The following is a 17,654-nucleotide window of genomic DNA, read 5'->3' as shown; positions in this document are numbered from 1 at the left end:
TTCTAATTTTGTCGTCTCTGAGTAATACAAGAGACAGCACCTTTAATTAGTCGAGTTAAGAGAGAAACTAAACACGCAATTTGGTCCGGAACGGCGCGACTTAGAGGGAAATGATGACGAGGACTTGAGATGAAAAGGAGAAGCCCTCGGCGCGGCGATCGGCATATAACACATATTAGCGCCTACAAGATTGCAAGGATACTTCACGCATTGCATCAAACACAGTGCGGTCATTGTCATTGCGGTCAGCGTGAAACGCATAGCGCCCACAAGACTGCGTGAATACTTCACGCATTGCGTCCAACACAGTGCGTTCAGCAGCGGTCGGCGTGAATCGCATAGCGCCTACAAGACTGTCGGAATACTTCACGCATTGCGCCAAACACGGTGCGGTCTGCGCGGCGCCGGTAGTTAAAATCATTGAACCACATTTATGAATTTTTCACACAGCGCCTCAACGATCGAAACCGTCTATCTTTTTATGATAAATTGTCTCGGAATCGCGGCCAAAACGAGCCGTATCTTCGGCGGTATTTGCACGTCCTCTTCGCTACATAAATTATATTTTTTTTTTGCTCGCCCTTTCTTTAAAATCCTTTCCGATCCAAATCCTTTCTTACCTTGGCCGGCGGCCCGATGTCCCTACATCCGCCCGTGTTACCGAGGGTGGGATCCATACTGCCGTGCTAAGGAAGAACGCCGTATGAGCCTTCAGGCGTTGCCAAATTTCCATTTATAAAACACGAATTTCCTGGTGAACTTATGAATATTTTTCCTCTAATTTTGCAGATAATGTTGTTGGCAATTTTACCTGAAGTTCCTGAAAATTTCATGGAAAAATATTATCAACTTGCCTCTAAATATACATTTTATCGGAAGAAATTTGGCAACTCTTGAATGTTCATACGACGTTTTTCCTGTCTCAAGTCGAGGGAGAGCGCACTTGGAATAAGATGGAAGCTCTCGGTGCTCATGTGTTCCTAGCTGTTTCTTCAAGCCAAATCCACCAATTTTTTGCCTCTCAAGCTTCATCTGATAATTTCCACCGTATTTTCCACGATTCTTTCGTAGAATGGCCACCCTCAGACGATGGGATCGAAATCATCCAATTTTTTTGAGGAGCCTCCTGCCTCCTCGGAAACGGTCAAAACGAGCTGTAGGTATCTCGAGACGGTGCATCTTTTTCTCCTCACAGCAATTTTTTTTTTTTTTTTCTTGTCCGAGCTTTTACCAAAGAGGGACATCCCTCCCTCTCCATCCCCCAGTCTCTGCCGAAGGTGGAATCTGTCGGTTTCAAGCCGCTGAAAACGCGAGGCGGGAAGGCGGAAGATCTCAAAAGATCCGATCTGCTGCATAGCGTATCGCGCCGAATTCACTAATTCTCATGCACTTAAAGCTTTATCTGATAATTTGGAGTGGGTCCCAATGAGAGGAGGGGGTAGGGGGGTGCAGATCCACTCAAATTTCATACGAACCAATTTTTTTTTCACGGCGACGAAGGCGAAGAGGCGCCTAATTCGCCAGCGCGACGGAGAGCAATCAAAACTAATCTGTTATCATTTCGGGAGGCGCTAGGTCTCGCGAGCGGGTCCCGCGATCCCAGCGCGCCGCGGCGCCGAGGGGTGGTAGGTGATGCTGCCTCCGCCGCCCGGGAGGGGGGGAGAGGTCACGTGTGGAGTTTGTAGAGTTGTCATTTTTAAGGATTCCTTCTATTACACGCGAAGACCCCGTAGCGGGCCGGAGGAGGAACTGAACCGAACCGCAAGGAAGAACCGCGCAACTCCCGACGCCCTGCAGCCGCCGGATGCGCTGTTTCCGCCGAACGCGGCAGCACACGACTTGAATGGGAGCGAGATGAAAAACAACACAAGGCCACGCCATATTGAATGAGTGGAGCGGAGGAGTCAGTGGATTCGGTTGTGAATTTTTGGCGTGAGTCCGTAATTTCGTGATAACTTCCGATCCCGCAGCTCGCGGATAGTAAATATTGGATCCTCGCGGTGTTGTGTTAGTTTCGCCGGTTCGTTTCATTTCCCGGGGACGCGAGATACCAGCCGCGAACCGCTAATGAAGATCGTTTTAAATGTGTAATTCACACCATGTCAGTGCGGGGTATATAAAATCGATTTGTCAGTCAAGTTAACCAAATCTCTGAACGTCCTTGATTGACCTATCCAGGTAATAACACGAACCCCCACGAACAACCCCTTGTGGGGTGTCCTCGTAATCGGGAGCTCAAGCCGAGTTTGAATATCCGATTATTAATTTCGGGAGTCCGTTCCTGTTTTAATTAGAGCCGTCTGAAATTATAGGCTTAATCACTGTCTAGACTCCATTCGGCGGCTAGTCTTTTGTGTTGCCGTTCAACTTTCAACTTTTGTTCTCGATACTTTTCATGATATTTCGAAGTGTAGTTTGTTCTACTGCTAATTGTAATCAAATTTTCACTTAAATCCCGCACTTCCTGAAATTCATGCCACTCTCTCAGCCGTGTTTAGATATGTGATACTTTGTTTACAATCCATCAACTTCAATGTCTGCCAACTTTTAGGGTCATTAGGCTTGAGTGTAAGAGTGTAATTAGCTTCAATCGCAGCAAGAGCCCACTTTTGCTCCTAGGTCAAGCTATTTGGCCTTTTAATGACTTAGTTTCACTGATTGATATCAACTCTTAAACTGCATTGAGGTTAACGACCCCAGTGGAGACCTGTTTAGTGTTTTCGACGTTATTGTGTTTTATGGCTCACACTCTAAAGGAACCCCAGTTCTTTCTCTAATGCTTTTGTAAGATTTATTTGAGAAGCCAGTCTTGACTTTCCCAATTTTTCATCTTTATGAAATAGTTTAATCCTTACTGCCTTTCTCCAGAGCATCATCTATTCATTCTTGTTAGCGGCTAACCTCACAGTCATCTACCTCCTCCTTCCGTTCTTTTGACAATGTTAAGAATGTTGGTTGCAGATAATTTTGATCTTTACCCAAGTATCTTTGATTATGAAAACCCGTGAAGTTTAACCTCAAAGAAGTAAATAAAATCATCATTTCACTCGTGCGTCAGAGCCAGAAGAATTCTATTTACATAAAGTAAGATGCAAGTGTAATGAATTTGAACCAGGTAGAGCAAAATTAATATCCAACAGTTTTGCTCTACCTGTATTCTATTTCTTAGATTAGTTAATGTGATGATAGTCATTGATGCACCCATGTCTTCCCAGTCAGGAATTGTCTGGTTCATCTGTAGGCTTTACCTATCTGTTGAACCAAAGCATGACATTTTAATCGTCTGGTTCATCTGTAGGCTTTACCTATCTGTTGAACCAAAGCATGACATTTTAGTTCTTTATCTTTTGTTGTTCTATTAAACCTTAAGTCTTTGTCAGTGATAAAAAAATATATTATGACTTTCTGTTCACAGATTATCTGAATCCAAAATGGAAGTGGACGATGACTCTGTTGTTGATCTGAGTGTTTCCAGGTATTTGTTTTCATGCATTTTCATTTAGTCTCTCGTGCATGTTTTCCTTCCTCCCCCCCAACAAGCTATTTATTACTCCTAACATCCAAGAAGGCCAAACACTGCCTGAGTGAACAATCATAGGATAAAGCAACTTAGATTTCCCGTACAATTTTTGATGTTTCCTATAATTTTTCACTTTCTGTATGCCTGCTCTTTTTATTATCTTTTTGCCACTTTCTTAATACCTAGGAAACTTCCCTGCTACATCATGGAACCAATATTTTTTCTCTCCATAAAAAAAATTTACTTATCATTGGATAGGCCCAAATATTTAGGAATGATGTGAATCCTTGTAGAGTAGTTAATTTTGTCTCACCTTTAATACAACTGAAAGCGCAAGTGAATAGTGGTCCTCAACATGATAATTTCCTTAATAAACCGTTTTTCAGTCAAAAGAAAGCCGCAAGGGCATGACATAGAATGAACTTTGATATTTAAGTACTACATCTTATTTCATGAGTAACATGGTTCTAATCCTAACTTTTGATGTTACCGTGCCTCTGATTTTCATCATTAGAAAGCTAATACAATAAGGTTTCACAATCATTCTACAATTCAAAAATTGTTTTCCATTCCTGAGGATATTTTGATTTCTCACCTTAATCTCCATGTATATTTTTCTTTTTCCACAGTACTCGAAGAGCACCTCCGATTGGTGGTGTTGATTGGCCTGCTCGGAATGAAGCACACTCAGCCCGACGAAGTCTCCGTCCAAGAACGGAAGTGCCAAGCTATGCAGAAGCTCCTGATGTAGTTGTTGTATCCGATGATGAGCCACGTGTGAATGGATATGCTAATGGAGTTGATGATTCTGAAGGGAGTGATGCTGAAATGCCACCCCTTCCACCAATTAAAGTTAGTTTACCTCTATTTAATTTTAGTTTGCTGAATGTAAATGCCATTAAGGACACAGAATTTTCCCCTCCTGTTTTTCAACACCTTTAAAAGCGCCCAAGTAAGCAGGCCTCATGTGTAGTTCTGCTCCACCACATTCATTTCAAATATTAATCAGTTGTAATCAGATATTCATCAGTTTCTTCCTTGTGTGTGATTGCAGGTCACATTGGAGGTCTTTGACCTTACATATCAGTTTCTGAATTCATACACTTCTAAATCACATTTTCCTTTTATCCTTTTGAACGTGAGCACCACCAGGGATTTCTCTTTTTCTAAATTTCATGCAAAACATGCGAATTAGTTGGAAAATTTCAAAACCAACATGAAATATAGAGTTTAAAGTTGACTGTTCCCAAAACAATTAGTCCACTCTGAGTCGTCAATTGCAAAGAAAAGAGAGAGAAAGAAAATAAAGCAAACATTGATTGGTTCATGCAGGTATGTGCTATTATCATAATATCTCTTTCTAATATTAACATCTTTTTTAGGAGCTGACTCCAGCTGAACTGAAAGAAAGAGAAGATAGAGAACGATTCGTCCGGAAACTTCGGGACGAACTTCGCAATGAAGAGATGACGCTTGTCCTTCTCAAAAAACTAAGGCAGTCGCAGCAGATGAAAGAAAATATAGCTGTCGCACCAACAACAAATGCACAAACTCCTGTGTTACCTCCTAACATCAAGTTGCCAGCCTCATCCTCTTTGCAGATTACGGCCACTCAGCCAACGCCACCTCCTCAGGCACGGCCCAGCCATCAGACGAGCAAGACGTCAACTCCAGTTCCACCACTCATTAGAGGGGTAAGTTCTGCTTTCAAATTCATTAGTAGGAATATTTTTGAAGCTCAATATGATTTTTGAATAGGATCCTGCAAATTTGATATACCTTATTTTGGAACAAAAAGAAATTTGTAATCCATTCATGGGGATGTTTTCCCTCTTTTATCCAAGAACAACAAAGCTGAAATTGCAAAAACAGAATTCTTTTTCGGGTTTTTCCTTCTTAATAGAACAAAACTTAGAAATGCACCCAATCCATCTCTCATCTCTTAACTCTTATCTCTCTAAGGTTCAGAGGGGCTGAAATATTGGTCAATTTTCTATCCGCACAATCATCTGTATCTTTCTGCTGAATTTCTTGAAAATGGAAGTTCATTAGGAGAGGAAACTGCTTGGATCCTTGGACAATTCAAAAAAGAGAATTCTTTCTACATCACGTTGTCTTGACCATTTTGGTGAGAACTAAACAACTTAAAGATAGTCGAAATGACAAGCATTGCAATGAGTGTTGTTGAAATAACTGTTCCTGATGTGAAAAGTTGCCAAAACTGAAACAGGTTTTCCCTTTTCGAGTCATCTTCGCAAAATAATATTTTATTTCTCTCTGTTCTAGCAACCTCCAATGCGTAATGGGCAGGCAAACATTGTTCCTGCTGCTCATCTAGGTAGTAATCGAAGCTCTGCTCCTGGCATGCCCCCTAACATGCACGTGACACCCCAAAATATTCAAAAAGGTAAGTAAAATGAGTAAAATCTAAAATAGTCCTTTTGGCGTCAAACCTTTTTTGTCAAATGTTGGAAGGACAGGCCCAAAAATATTTCTTACATTACAAGTACTTTGTTGAGCCAAAATGAAGATAGCAATTAGTAGCGTCTGTTTTAGGAATCAGATGAACAGGAGTGAGAAGTAAAAAAAGAAAAATGTGTTTTTAAGGCACCTTTTTGACTCAAAGATCTAATCCATTTTCTCCTTAATGTCTCTAACTCAAATGAAAGTTAACTTGATCTATAGAATATCTTGATCCAAACCCAATTAAATGTATAAAGTTAATCGGATTCAGTCTCAACCTAATCTGCCAATCAAATTGAGTGGAAACAATCCAAAATGTATCAATTACCGATTGCGTTTGATCTACATCTAGTTCAGTCTGTTTTCAACGTAAATCAAATTTTATCAAAGCCAAGCAATTTTATTTTAGTATCTTTTGTATACTTGTTCAGCCAAAAAGTTGAAACTGCTCTTAACACTTCCGCGAGGAAAAGTGTTTTATTTGTGGCTGGTAATATGTAGTCTCAAATCATGATTACCCTGTATAATTCGTTTTCATTTGAATAATTTGTTTGCTTTTTCAGCCAATGTTCGTGGCCCGTCTCAGAATGTTGGAATGAATTTCTCCAATAGCAGTCCAGGGGATCGCTTGAAAGAACAGCATCATGGACCTAGTCCTCAACAGGTACGTATCTCATTTATTTTACTGCTTGACTGTTCTTCTTTTCTATTCTATTCTATTCTAAATTTTTCTCTTTCCTTTCTTTGTTTTGAAAATTCGAGTCATTTACCACCATCAGCTAGCTCTCGACTCTCATATTTTGACTTCAACTCTTTCATGCACTTCAAAATAGAAGGAAAACAAGCATAACATAGCAACTAACAACAATATGGTGGGCAGAATGAGAGCAGAGCATCTAACAAAGCTAGGCAGTATCAGAAAAATCTATAGGAAGACTAAATTCTTACCGTGCGATTCCTCTACATATACTTTACAAGTTTTTAAAATCAAAGAAATCAAACCTTTGAAAAATTCCATTGTCAATTACGTTAACTGAAAACGAAGAGGTCTATTTCTCTTTAGGTCTTCTATGAGGTCTCCGTCTTAAACTGTCACTTTTTTTGTGCCTGCTGGTAGATTAAAAACAGCTAAAGTCAGTAGAATTTCTTTTCTGAAATCTGCAGACACCGTAGTAGTCCTTGATGCTGATATCCAGTATTCAAGACCTAGTATTAAAATCTTGCTCAAATGGGTTCCCTGAGGAACTTTGCTGTCATAAAATGAATCAGTTGCACAAGCTAACCAACTAGTGAGACTGAAAACGTAGTGTTTGACTGTGTTACTTGGAATTGGTTGTCTTTGGCGTCAGCAAAGCTTTGAAATTTAAATGCTCTGAAACGCCAATCATCATCTGTTTTCTTTCTCCTTTTACAAGCTTGCCCCAACTTTGGAAAATAAAATGGCCACTGTGGGTCCCAGTTTACCGCATGTCCAGGAACAACAGGTATTTTTGGTCATTTACAACTTCAATATTTCTTTGTCAGTACAAACAGTGGAGCTGATTTGTGCTTTATTGATGCAAATGAAGGAAGCTCAGACCATCAGGGAATATTTCTAGTCCCTCAACTGACGGAATGAGATCCCTTCTAAATTGTCTCTTCCCTGTATTCAAAGTCTTTAATATGTTTAATCTGAAAGATTTTAAGTTGTAAAGTGTCTATGGATCATGAGCGATAGCCGCCATGTTACCTAGAGCTAAGTTTCCTTTTTAAAATTTGAAATCACCAATTGAAGAAATCACGATGTTTGTTTCAGGAACGTCCTCGTGTTGAAGATACGCAGACTCCTGCTCAAAGACAGGCAGCTGCCAAACTAGCTTTAAGAAAGCAGTTGGAGAAAACTCTCCTCCAGGTAAACTATTTTAACATCAAGAGAAATAAGTTTCAATAAAGCATTGCCATTTTAGTTAATTGAATAGAATGGTTAATACCTGAAAAAAAGGTTCACGTTTTTCCGTCATTTACAGTGAAATCAATGTCCATCTTCAGCTTCATGCATGAAAATTGTTGATGTGCGAAGTATGGAAATTTCGATCATCCTGATTAGGGGAAACTTGAAAAAGTTAGGGAATTGCTTCTCACTTAGATTTTAGACATCCTTTAGCCTCATTGCTTTTTTCATGAAAATGAATTTGGTATAATTTTTTTAAATAATATCTTAATTCTGAAGTAAGACTAGAACTGTCTGAGAAGTTATTAGAACTTTCATTAGATAAGTTGACCCCTGTTAACTTCATGTTTGCAAACGACAGCGCTGTTGCTGTATGCAGATATGTAAAACGGAATACTGCGTGGGGCAATTTCAAGCTCTATCATAGACTAGTCAATGGTCATATCTCCCGATCTTCATTACATTTGCCTTCAAATTAGATTATATTTGAATGCATATTTATAGTAGACTGATTTAATGGCTATGTCATTCGATACAAGATCAAACTCTTGGTCCAAACCAAAACAAATAATATAACCTTACATAACCTTCATGCACATAATTATTCTTCGTGAGTCAGTCATTGACAGGTCATAAATCAAGGACTCATTTAACACGAGAAATTTCTAATGTAAGAAACGCTTGGGCACATTTTACCACCATCACACAAAGGACGCGAGTCAAAGACAAAGTCGTGTGTTTGTTCACAATTAAAGTATGATGGAGCCACTAAATCAGTCGGATAAAAACTCAGGTTATTATGACTTTCCTCCTTCTGAATGATATGATCTTCTCTGTTTCAGATTCCTCCACCGAAACCTCCTCCACCGGAAATGCACTTCATCCCAAATCCCTCCAATACGGAATTCATCTATCTATTGGGTTTGGAATATATAGTAGATTACATAACCAAAAGTCACGAGAAGACCCCTCCCACGCCTCCAGAACCTTTCCGGTGCTCTCAGTGTTCAACTAGTTTTACTCCTGTTTGGAAGTGGGAGAAAAGTACTGTAAAAGGTAATTATATCAATTTTTCATCTCATCTTTTTTTCTCAAATGAGGTCAGCCGCGAGGAAAGCAAGATCTGGTAAAACTTTCATTGCGTTCTTTTCCAAGAGCACTGACTTGAAGATGAAAAAGTTTGATGCGATATTAATGTTTCTTCTAACATCCTTCTTATTAATTACGACATCCGTCAAATAAACCATCAATATCACCTATTGAGTTGGTGTTAAGATGATATAATTTCTGTCAAACTGAAAGGTTTGTGAGAAGATTGGTCTTTCACACAGCCACTTAATAGCTTTCATTTGTTTTGTAGCTGCCCCTCTATAACAGGGTGTCTTCTAAAATTTACTTCTGGATTTTCCTGATATTTTCAATTAATTCAGGATTTTTAAATTTTCCTGATTTTTTGCGTGAATAAATTTGCACTGGTTTAATTTCTAAACCAACATATTTAAAGAATTCAGTCAAATCCTTAAGGCACTCAGGATTGCCTGATCCATGACAAATTTTATTACTTTTTCGAAGACATCAAATTTCCTGACATTTTCCGGTTTGTACTGAGGATAGAAACCATGTACTAAAACTTGAATTTCAGTATATTACAATTTTCTCTCTTCTCTCTTGCAGGCAAAGATCCTAAAGTCATTTGTGAGCAGTGCGTGACTACCAATGTCAAGAAAGCTTTGAAAGCTGAACACACGAATCGCTTGAAAACAGCTTTCGTCAAGGCGTTGCAACAGGAGCAGGAGATCGAGCAACGGCTCGCTCAAAGCTCTCCGCAACCTCCTGATCCGCCTCCATCCGTTCCTGCTCCTGCACCAACTCCCACGCCCAAAGCATCAACCCCCAATCATAATCATAACCACAACCACAATCATAGCCACAATCATAGCCACAACCACAACCATAATCGCGAACACCACCCTCCCCCTCCACCACCACCACAAAGGCGGAACCCTACCCCACCCACGCCATCCCCTGTCCCGTCTCCCTCTCCTCGTGAACATCCCCTGGCCAAACTGGCTGCTGAAACAAATAAATTCAATCCGCATCATGCCGCTGCTGCCCTGCATCAGCAACTGCTTCGCGGATTACCTCCGCACCAGGCTCCGCTCCCTGCTCACATGTTGCCATTCTCCCACCTGTTGTACCCGTACCAACTTGCGATGGCACAGGCTAGTGGAAAGGGATCCATTGCAGCGTTGTCCCCTGCGAATCTGGCTGAGCTTCATAGGCAAGCAGCAGACCTGCAGCGGCAGTATTTACTAGATCTTATTCCTAACCCGAGTTCTTCGCGATCCCATGGGCAATCCCATTTGAACAATTGGAAAACGTGATAACCTTACCCGTGTATTCTGGGCATTTATTTGACAATTGAAATCTAATTCCTTGTTTGTTTGTTTCCTCCATCCATGTAGTAATGTCTTATCCAAGCTGCTCATTTTTTCTCTAGAACGCCAGCTCTGCAAGCTGAAGGTGTTATCTTTGCTTTGACGAGCAATATCTGCTTCTCTTTTGTCCTTTTACAATTGACATCTGCATTTTTTGGCTTTATTTATTGAAACTTTTAATATGAATATAAATGTTGAAGAAACAATTATGAGAATTTCTTGTAGTAAGTAAGCTACCTCTATTTCAGTGTTCTGCCTTCCTCCTAAAATTCTGGAGCCCTCTTTGGGGGAAACCCCAATCCTAGGAGCGTAATTAACTTTTATTTTAACTTCACGCATTCGCATGAAATTTTCTGCTGGGCTGAAAAATTGATAAGGTGTGTCCACTTTTTTAGGCGCCACGATTACCCAGACTCCCAATTTTTAGGCGCATGGAGCTTGGGAAAGGCAGAACACTGCTCTATTTAAGGGAATGTTGTCTCTTATTACTAAGCAACCGGTTAAATGTGAGGTCTATAAGTTAAGAATTTCGCCTAAGTTATAGAAGAGAAAAAGAAGAATTTGAGCTGTGGAAAAAGAGAGTCCAGATTTAACTGGGAATCTCTTCATTTTAATTCATGCAATAAAATCTTAGAATTAAGTAGACTAATCAGCGAGTTTCTGAAAATTTGGTTGATTTTTTTTTGTTTTGTACATTGTTATTGAGCAATTGTAAATGATGTATGAAAAATCATCTTGACGCATTGATTAGTCCCTTGTAATAAATGTAATGTCTGTGATTCCAAATCGAAGAGGTAATCCATTGATTACTTAGATGAATATTTGTAAGCCGCAAGTATTTAGAGAAACTTCTTGGGCTCTTTTGGTATTGATATATTTTTGACAGTAACGTGTATTCTTCGTTGTTTCCTATTGCTTTTTATATGAATGTATAGATTTTACATTGTTTTTATTATGATTATTTTTTACAATCTGTTGTTTTTTACCGCTCCTATGTAAGAATTCCGCGTATTGTAAACGATTCTCCTTCCTTGACCTGCGGCATAATTGTTAGCGGTCACTTCGTTTATTCAATCTGTCATATTTTTTGTCAGCACCCTATCCATCTTTCATTAAGCCACCATAACATTAGAAAGTCTGGCTCTTTATCAATGGCACGAATCAAGTGTCTTTGCATCACTGCAAAGTAGCAAAATGGACTATCATTGAATCCTAAAAAAATTAATGTATCTTGGTTTACTTCTTTCAAGCGTAACTAAGAGATGGTGTCGGCTAAACCATCTATGTAAGTTCAAATGAAGTTCGCTGCAAGGTATTTTCAGCATTTTCCTCCATGAACAACATTCTGAATGTTTTAGCAATCTCTGTGTTACTAGAATGAAGCCTGTTAAATGTTGAGTAACAGTGAAAATTAGGAAATGCATCTGTTTAGAATAGAAATCAAGAAAACCAGTGATCTAATTGTAAAAATGTTCCGCCTGCATTTCCCTCATTTGCTGGTTATCTTTATCTTTGCGCCTCCCGTTGTTTACATGTTTACCCCGCACATTGATATAAAATGCTCTCAATATGTACTATTAATTTTTTACAAATATCCAGGCAAAGTGTAACATGCGTAACATTACATAAAGACAAACATCTGGAACTTGAATTAGATAAGTTTTCAGATTAACTGTGTACTCTTAGTTCCTGTCATCTCCCCATTATCATGACTTAGTTAAGTAGTTCATGACCAGTATTTCTATATCAGTGTTAAATCATTTGATAGAAGTAAGTGCAAAATCAAATGCTGAATTTAATCCAAACAAAATCAATTTCCAATTAAGTATGTGGAATATTCAGTTTTAGCACAATTAAATTACTTCAACAGCTAGAATCAAAGATCGTCGCATGATGGAAAAATTGTATTATCGCAATGCAAGTGTTAAATACTAATTATCTCTAGTTCTACCTGCAGTTCATTAGACACTGTTTTCCTATCCATTGTGGTTGATGTAGTGTGATAAATTCTCACTGACATTGTCCGTTTGTGTATAACGTCATCTAACTTGGCACCCTTCGGAGTCTGTCAATTCTTGTCCCCTGTCTTCAAATAGTTTTTAGAATATACGTTACTTTGGTCTTTTTCGATAGCACAATTTTACTGTAGTACATAATTGTTCATATTTTTAAAGCTGTCGGGAAAATGTTTTTTCTTGTAAATAAAAAGCAGCAAATCTACATTTTCGTCGTTTATCTTTGCATCTATCCGTAAGATTTTACCCCTTCCTCACTTAGCCCATTTTATCAGGAAAAGCGTCTCTAATAATTAAAATTCTCCTAAAGTGAAGGTAAAAATTGGGGATCCTTGAAGAATTGGCTAAAATAAAAAGTCAACTGCTCATTGTCAAATTTAGTTGAACAAATTACAACTATAACACTGCAAGAAAAAAAAAAAAAAAAAAAAATTCAAACTACTCAAGAGTTACTTTTTTTTCATTTTCAAATCAAAGAATAATCACTGGAAATTTCAATCTAATCCCTAAGAAGATTCTCATTTTAATAAAATAGAATATCTGCAAAACATACTAAAACAGCGCAAATCAGGATACTTTCCCATGCAAGAGACGGCGTATAGGTACTGAGAGTAAGAAAAAAGGCCTATCAATTTTCATTGAGGTTCAAAGATGGTCATTTGACAAGATAAAAAGAAAACAACAGTCTTGGAGGACAATTTTATGTTCTTAAACTTTATCAGGAAACAGTACCCAAATTGCATATAAACAATAAAAAATCAGATTTTACAAACTAAAGACTAGGTTTCAATTAAAAGTACCTTAAAATAAAATGGAATGAATGTACAGTTACAGTTCTGTGTGAACAGGATGTGAATATGTATTGAATTGCGCTTTGAACTCTTCATTTGGATGAACAAAGACTCCTTCCATTGCTTTCCATGAGATCATGCTCTTTTTAACTCCTGAGTCGAATCCAGCAACTTCGTACTGGCCAGTGATAGGACGGTTGTAAACTTTGGAGCTGACACCAAGGAATCTGAGTTTTTCACAGAAAAAAAAATCATTTGTTAAAATTAAAAATTTAACAGCATAACATCCTTCTAAGAAATTAAATTAAAGAGCGACGCCAAAAACGACCGTTTTTTGGCACAATTTGGGCCAGAAGGGATTTTTCTGAAACCGGGCCCAAACGATACCTTATGATACCCTAAAACTCTGGTTAAAATTTTAGCTTGAGTATAAGCACGGTTTTTGAGAAATGAGGGGGCAAAGTTGCCAAATCGCCATCATTCTGGACAGCATTTCTACAGCAAAAAGACGGGAAAAATGGACGAAAAAGTTACACCTTTGATGGGTTTCGGCTGTGAATGTTCTTATTTGGCCCCCAAGCATTTAACTGTGCTCAGTTTCAAAAATTTTGATCGCTCAGTGGTCCAAAGTGGGGAGAAATCGTCGACAAATCATGATTCTTTGTCAAATTTTTAAAAATGGAAATAAAATTGTCCGTCTGCTGCAGTTTGTATGGCTAACAATGTTCTTATCGGTCCTCAATGCATGAAATTGTGTTCAGCTTCACAAATTTACATCGCACAGTGGTCAAAAATGAGGGAATTAGTGGACAAATTAAGATCCTCTGTGAAACTTTTTAAAAATGAAGTGAAACTGTTGGTCCCCAGTAGAGTTTAGATCCCGGAAAAATTCATGTATTTAATTTTCTTAATTATTATTGCATGTCAGACCGTATTGTCTATAGAACGTTGTTATAAAATATACTTTGTAGCATTATCTCAATAAAATATGCAAACTTTCAAAAATTTAAAAAAAAAGGGAAAAATGGAGAGATAAAATTAAAAAATGATTAAAACAGTCCAAAAAATAATTTAAAGAATTTTTCCGGGATCTAAACTCTACTGGGGACCAACAGTTTCACTTCATTTTTAAAAAGTTTCACAGAGGATCTTAATTTGTCCACTAATTCCCTCATTTTTGACCACTGTGCGATGTAAATTTGTGAAGCTGAACATATTTTCATGGAATTGAGGACCGATAAGAACATTGTTAGCCATACAAACTGCAGCAGACCGACAATTTTATTTCCATTTTTAAGAATTTGACAAAGAATCATGATTTGTCGACGATTTCTCCCCACTTTGGACCACTGTGCGATCAAAATTTTTGAAACTGAACACAGTTAAATGCTTGGGGGCCCAATAAGAACATTTACAGCCGAAACCCATCAAAGATGTAACTTTTTCGTCCATTTTTCCCGTCTTTTTGCTGTAGAAATGCTGTCCAGAATGATGGCGATTTAGCAACTTAGCCCCCTTATTTCTCAAAAACCGTGCGTATACTCAAGCTAAAATTTTAACCAGAGTTTTAAGGTATCATAAGGTATCGTTTGGGCCCGGTTTCAGAAAAATCCCTTCTGGCCCAAATTGTGCCATTCTTGGCGTCGTTCTTTGTTCGAGTGGACACAAGTATAAAATCATAAAAAAATTTAAGGAACTTAATGCACTTATTCAAAGGAAAGAAAATTGAATCTAAAATCGAGATATTGGAAACTTCAATTGATAAGAAATTTATGAAGAGAAAAAGGTGGAAGCAGTTAATTTAAGTATTTTCATCAACTGCCAAAGTGATAAACTGCATATCTTCGTTTGCGACATTGCAAACTTCTTTTCATACTTACATTTTTCTTCAGAAAACTAGCCGACATAACTTCTTGGAAACTTTTGTAATTTTTCTTGTCCGCTAGCAGAATATTCGTTATAATATAGATTTAAAGCTATTCAGTTGGCTTGTTTCTCCTCGAAAAAATAAAATAGGAGTGAAAATTTTGAAACACTGCAATGGAGATGCATCCGTTAGGACTGTGGCCATTGCTACTTTATATAATTGTTGAAATTTGATGAGAGACACGTGTGAAGAAACTTCTGCCAAAAAATATGAGGACCACAAGGCAAATGAGAAAGCCAGTTTTCATTGCCTGGCATGAAAATGGCACCTTCTTGGCAAGAAATTGAGGCGATTCGAAAATAGAAGGCAAACGGGGAAAAAAGTCATACTTCGGAAAAAAGGTTTCTGAAGTTAAATGACTAGACACTTTTTGCATTCTTGATCAGTGATTTATGCCCAACTTCAGAACTCATGAAACCACTGATTCAAGGTAACAAAATAAAATTATTAATATGCTATAGACGCTATTAGTGGCGACGTCATCATAGGGATTCGCCATTATATCGAATTGGATCCAAACAATAACATTGGCATAACCTCTTTCAATGCTACCAGTGCGAAAAAATCGATATATATCGCTTTTCTGTGACGTTGCACTAATAGCGTCTATAAACAGGAAATCATAACACAACATACTTGTTTGTGTCTACATGTCTTAATTTTATCGTGTCTCTCCTCAGCCAATCGCCTGTGTCACAGTAAACTTCCCAATGGTCTCCAGAGTCACCTTCTCCATTTTTACCATAAGCAGACACCTCCTGATTTCCAGAAAGTGGTGATGGAAAGAGATGGGAGTGTAAATTCATCTTCGTTTCTAGGTGCAGCAGTCGGATTATGTCTCCACATTTGACAGCATCACTGAAATGACAATCAGAGAGTGAAAATCCGAATGTATACAGATCAATATATTTATGAACCCAGGATTTTGGAGGAAAAAATGACAAAACTTCCAACTGCAAACATGGTTTTTCCAAAATTAAGCTACCGTGCTCCATCCTACATCTTTAGAAATAAATAATAAAAATAGTTATTTTAAGTAACGATACCACCAAAAAAATTCCTGACAGTTATTGGGCTTCATGAGCATTATATAGGAGATTCAAGAAACAATATGTTTGTTTTTTCATGGCTGAGGCATAACTTCTTTTTCAAAAGCTATTTTACAGATCAATTTAGGAATAAAGACTCTAGTCAAAAATTTGAGGAGTCTTTTCAACAACTTGATTCATCCCTGAAATTCAGTGATTTTGGTTATTATTTTATCTTTTAATGTAAATGGTGACGGTATTTGATACACTGAACCCTCCAGATTGGAAGAATGTGATTTCTTTGATGACTCACAGACAAATAATTTAATGACGCACGACTGCAACACGAAGTAAAGAGCTGCTCTATAATGTCACATTTCAAGAGGAAGAGAGAAAAGGAGAGAAAGTATTATTACCCTCTACTACGATATTGCGCCATGGCAGGGGTGATCGCCCAATGCGAATTTACATCCTCTTGCAATTTTGTAGCTGTCACCGACTGCTGACCACTCCCTGTTCCATATTTGATGTCATGAGAGTGAAGGCGGACTTCAAACTCAGGGTTCATGAGTTTAAGGACAGATCCATAGGTGACAAATTCTGCCGAACGCCCTGAGAAAACATTGCAAACATCCGTTGTACACTTTGATCTGATTTTACCTCAAATTAAGTAGTTGAAGTAAGTTCAGGGTTGAGATTAATCCGCATACTAAGAGCAATAATATCTTCATTCAAAACTTACCGCTATCTACTTAATTCACTCACTTAAGAACAAACTTTGGAGATTGGGAGACTGATCTTTGCTTTATCTGCTTCAATTTGGAAAAATTCACTTTGGTTTGTTTACAAAGAGGACCTAGCACAAACAGTGATATTAAGCTGGTGGGTAGAGTACTTATACAATGTAGTTGGTCATCTCAAATTTGAAGCGAAAATAATCGGCCAAGGCAAAACTAATCTTCCTTTCCACAAGACTGCAACAGGAAAATGCTGAAAAATTCTGAAAGAAGTGCTGAGCACGAATTCATTCGAAAATTAGCGGTGCTTCATCTTCTGGTGAAATACTTTTGGATAATTTGAATAATTAGGAGCGTCAGATTGACAGTGTTTATCGAGTTTAAGAGTACACATTTCAAACCCCAATAACTCTGCTACTATTCGTTTCAAGATACTAAAATATTTTGCTGGTCATAGCTTACAATTGCATTTTTGTTTCTGAAAATTGTATTGCTTACTTCAGAGTTGTGTAAGGTAACGATCAGTTTAAAGGTGAAGTGAGATGGGTGAAGTGATAGCGGACGTTTAGAGCATCCTTAAGATCTATTAAGTACAAGAGATGAAATAAAATAGAACTTACTAGCTTGAGCTCTTAGGAAGAGGAGGCATGTGTGAAATAAAACACTCAAAACTTTTAAACTAGGATTAAAAATCATCTTAAATTAATTCACAAAATACTTGTTTCAAGAATGCATAGTCGCTGATTTGGAAACATAACCTGTAATCAACACGGAACACGATTCATAACAAAAATCTCGACCAATC

General features: G+C 38.0%; 2 protein-coding genes across 3 annotated transcripts; one reads left to right on the top strand and one right to left on the bottom strand.

Moving 5' to 3' along the window:
- Window positions 1–1,756: 1,756 nt before the first annotated feature.
- Window positions 1,757–12,573, top strand: simj (transcriptional repressor p66-beta simjang). 2 transcript variants are annotated; one of them, XM_019051407.2, is made up of 10 exons: window positions 1,757–2,178; window positions 3,416–3,475; window positions 4,150–4,372; window positions 4,903–5,214; window positions 5,807–5,927; window positions 6,547–6,647; window positions 7,399–7,467; window positions 7,779–7,874; window positions 8,756–8,969; window positions 9,588–12,573. In XM_019051407.2, exons 2-10 carry the CDS (start codon window positions 3,432–3,434, stop codon window positions 10,295–10,297), a joined length of 1,890 nt encoding a protein of 629 aa, XP_018906952.2. In that variant the 5' UTR covers window positions 1,757–2,178; window positions 3,416–3,431; the 3' UTR covers window positions 10,298–12,573. The 2 variants fall into 2 exon arrangements, with proteins under 2 accessions (XP_018906952.2, XP_018906953.2); XM_019051408.2 differs by lacking the exon at window positions 7,399–7,467 and having other exon boundaries at window positions 1,764–2,178.
- Window positions 12,574–13,050: 477 nt separating this feature from the next.
- LOC109036965 (stromal cell-derived factor 2) lies at window positions 13,051–17,629 on the bottom strand. The gene is made up of 4 exons (XM_019051409.2): window positions 17,470–17,629; window positions 16,529–16,724; window positions 15,721–15,942; window positions 13,051–13,384 (listed from the first exon to the last, which is right to left on the bottom strand). The coding sequence occupies exons 1-4, from the start codon at window positions 17,543–17,545 to the stop codon at window positions 13,195–13,197; spliced, it is 684 nt and encodes a 227-aa protein (XP_018906954.2). The 5' UTR covers window positions 17,546–17,629; the 3' UTR covers window positions 13,051–13,194.
- Window positions 17,630–17,654: the final 25 nt, after the last annotated feature.

This window comes from Bemisia tabaci, chromosome 6 (assembly GCF_918797505.1).
Source record: "Bemisia tabaci chromosome 6, PGI_BMITA_v3".
Lineage (NCBI taxonomy): Eukaryota > Metazoa > Arthropoda > Insecta > Hemiptera > Aleyrodidae > Bemisia > Bemisia tabaci.
This window is presented reverse-complemented; position numbering and strand designations above follow the sequence as displayed.

Excerpts from the sequence above, each read along its gene's own strand:
- simj (XM_019051407.2), top strand. The coding sequence starts at position 3,432 with ATGGAAGTGGACGATGACTCTGTTGTTGATCTGAGTGTTTCCAG. Across the intron at positions 7,468-7,778 it reads CGCATGTCCAGGAACAACAG|GAACGTCCTCGTGTTGAAGA; the intron begins GTATTTTTGGTC and ends TGTTTGTTTCAG. Across the intron at positions 8,970-9,587 it reads GGAGAAAAGTACTGTAAAAG|GCAAAGATCCTAAAGTCATT; the intron begins GTAATTATATCA and ends TCTCTCTTGCAG.
- LOC109036965 (XM_019051409.2), bottom strand. The coding sequence starts at position 17,545 with ATGATTTTTAATCCTAGTTTAAAAGTTTTGAGTGTTTTATTTCACACA. Across the intron at positions 16,725-17,469 it reads CTTCCTAAGAGCTCAAGCTA|GGCGTTCGGCAGAATTTGTC; the intron begins GTAAGTTCTATT and ends ATGTTTTCTCAG. Across the intron at positions 13,385-15,720 it reads AGACATGTAGACACAAACAA|ATTCCTTGGTGTCAGCTCCA; the intron begins GTATGTTGTGTT and ends TGAAAAACTCAG.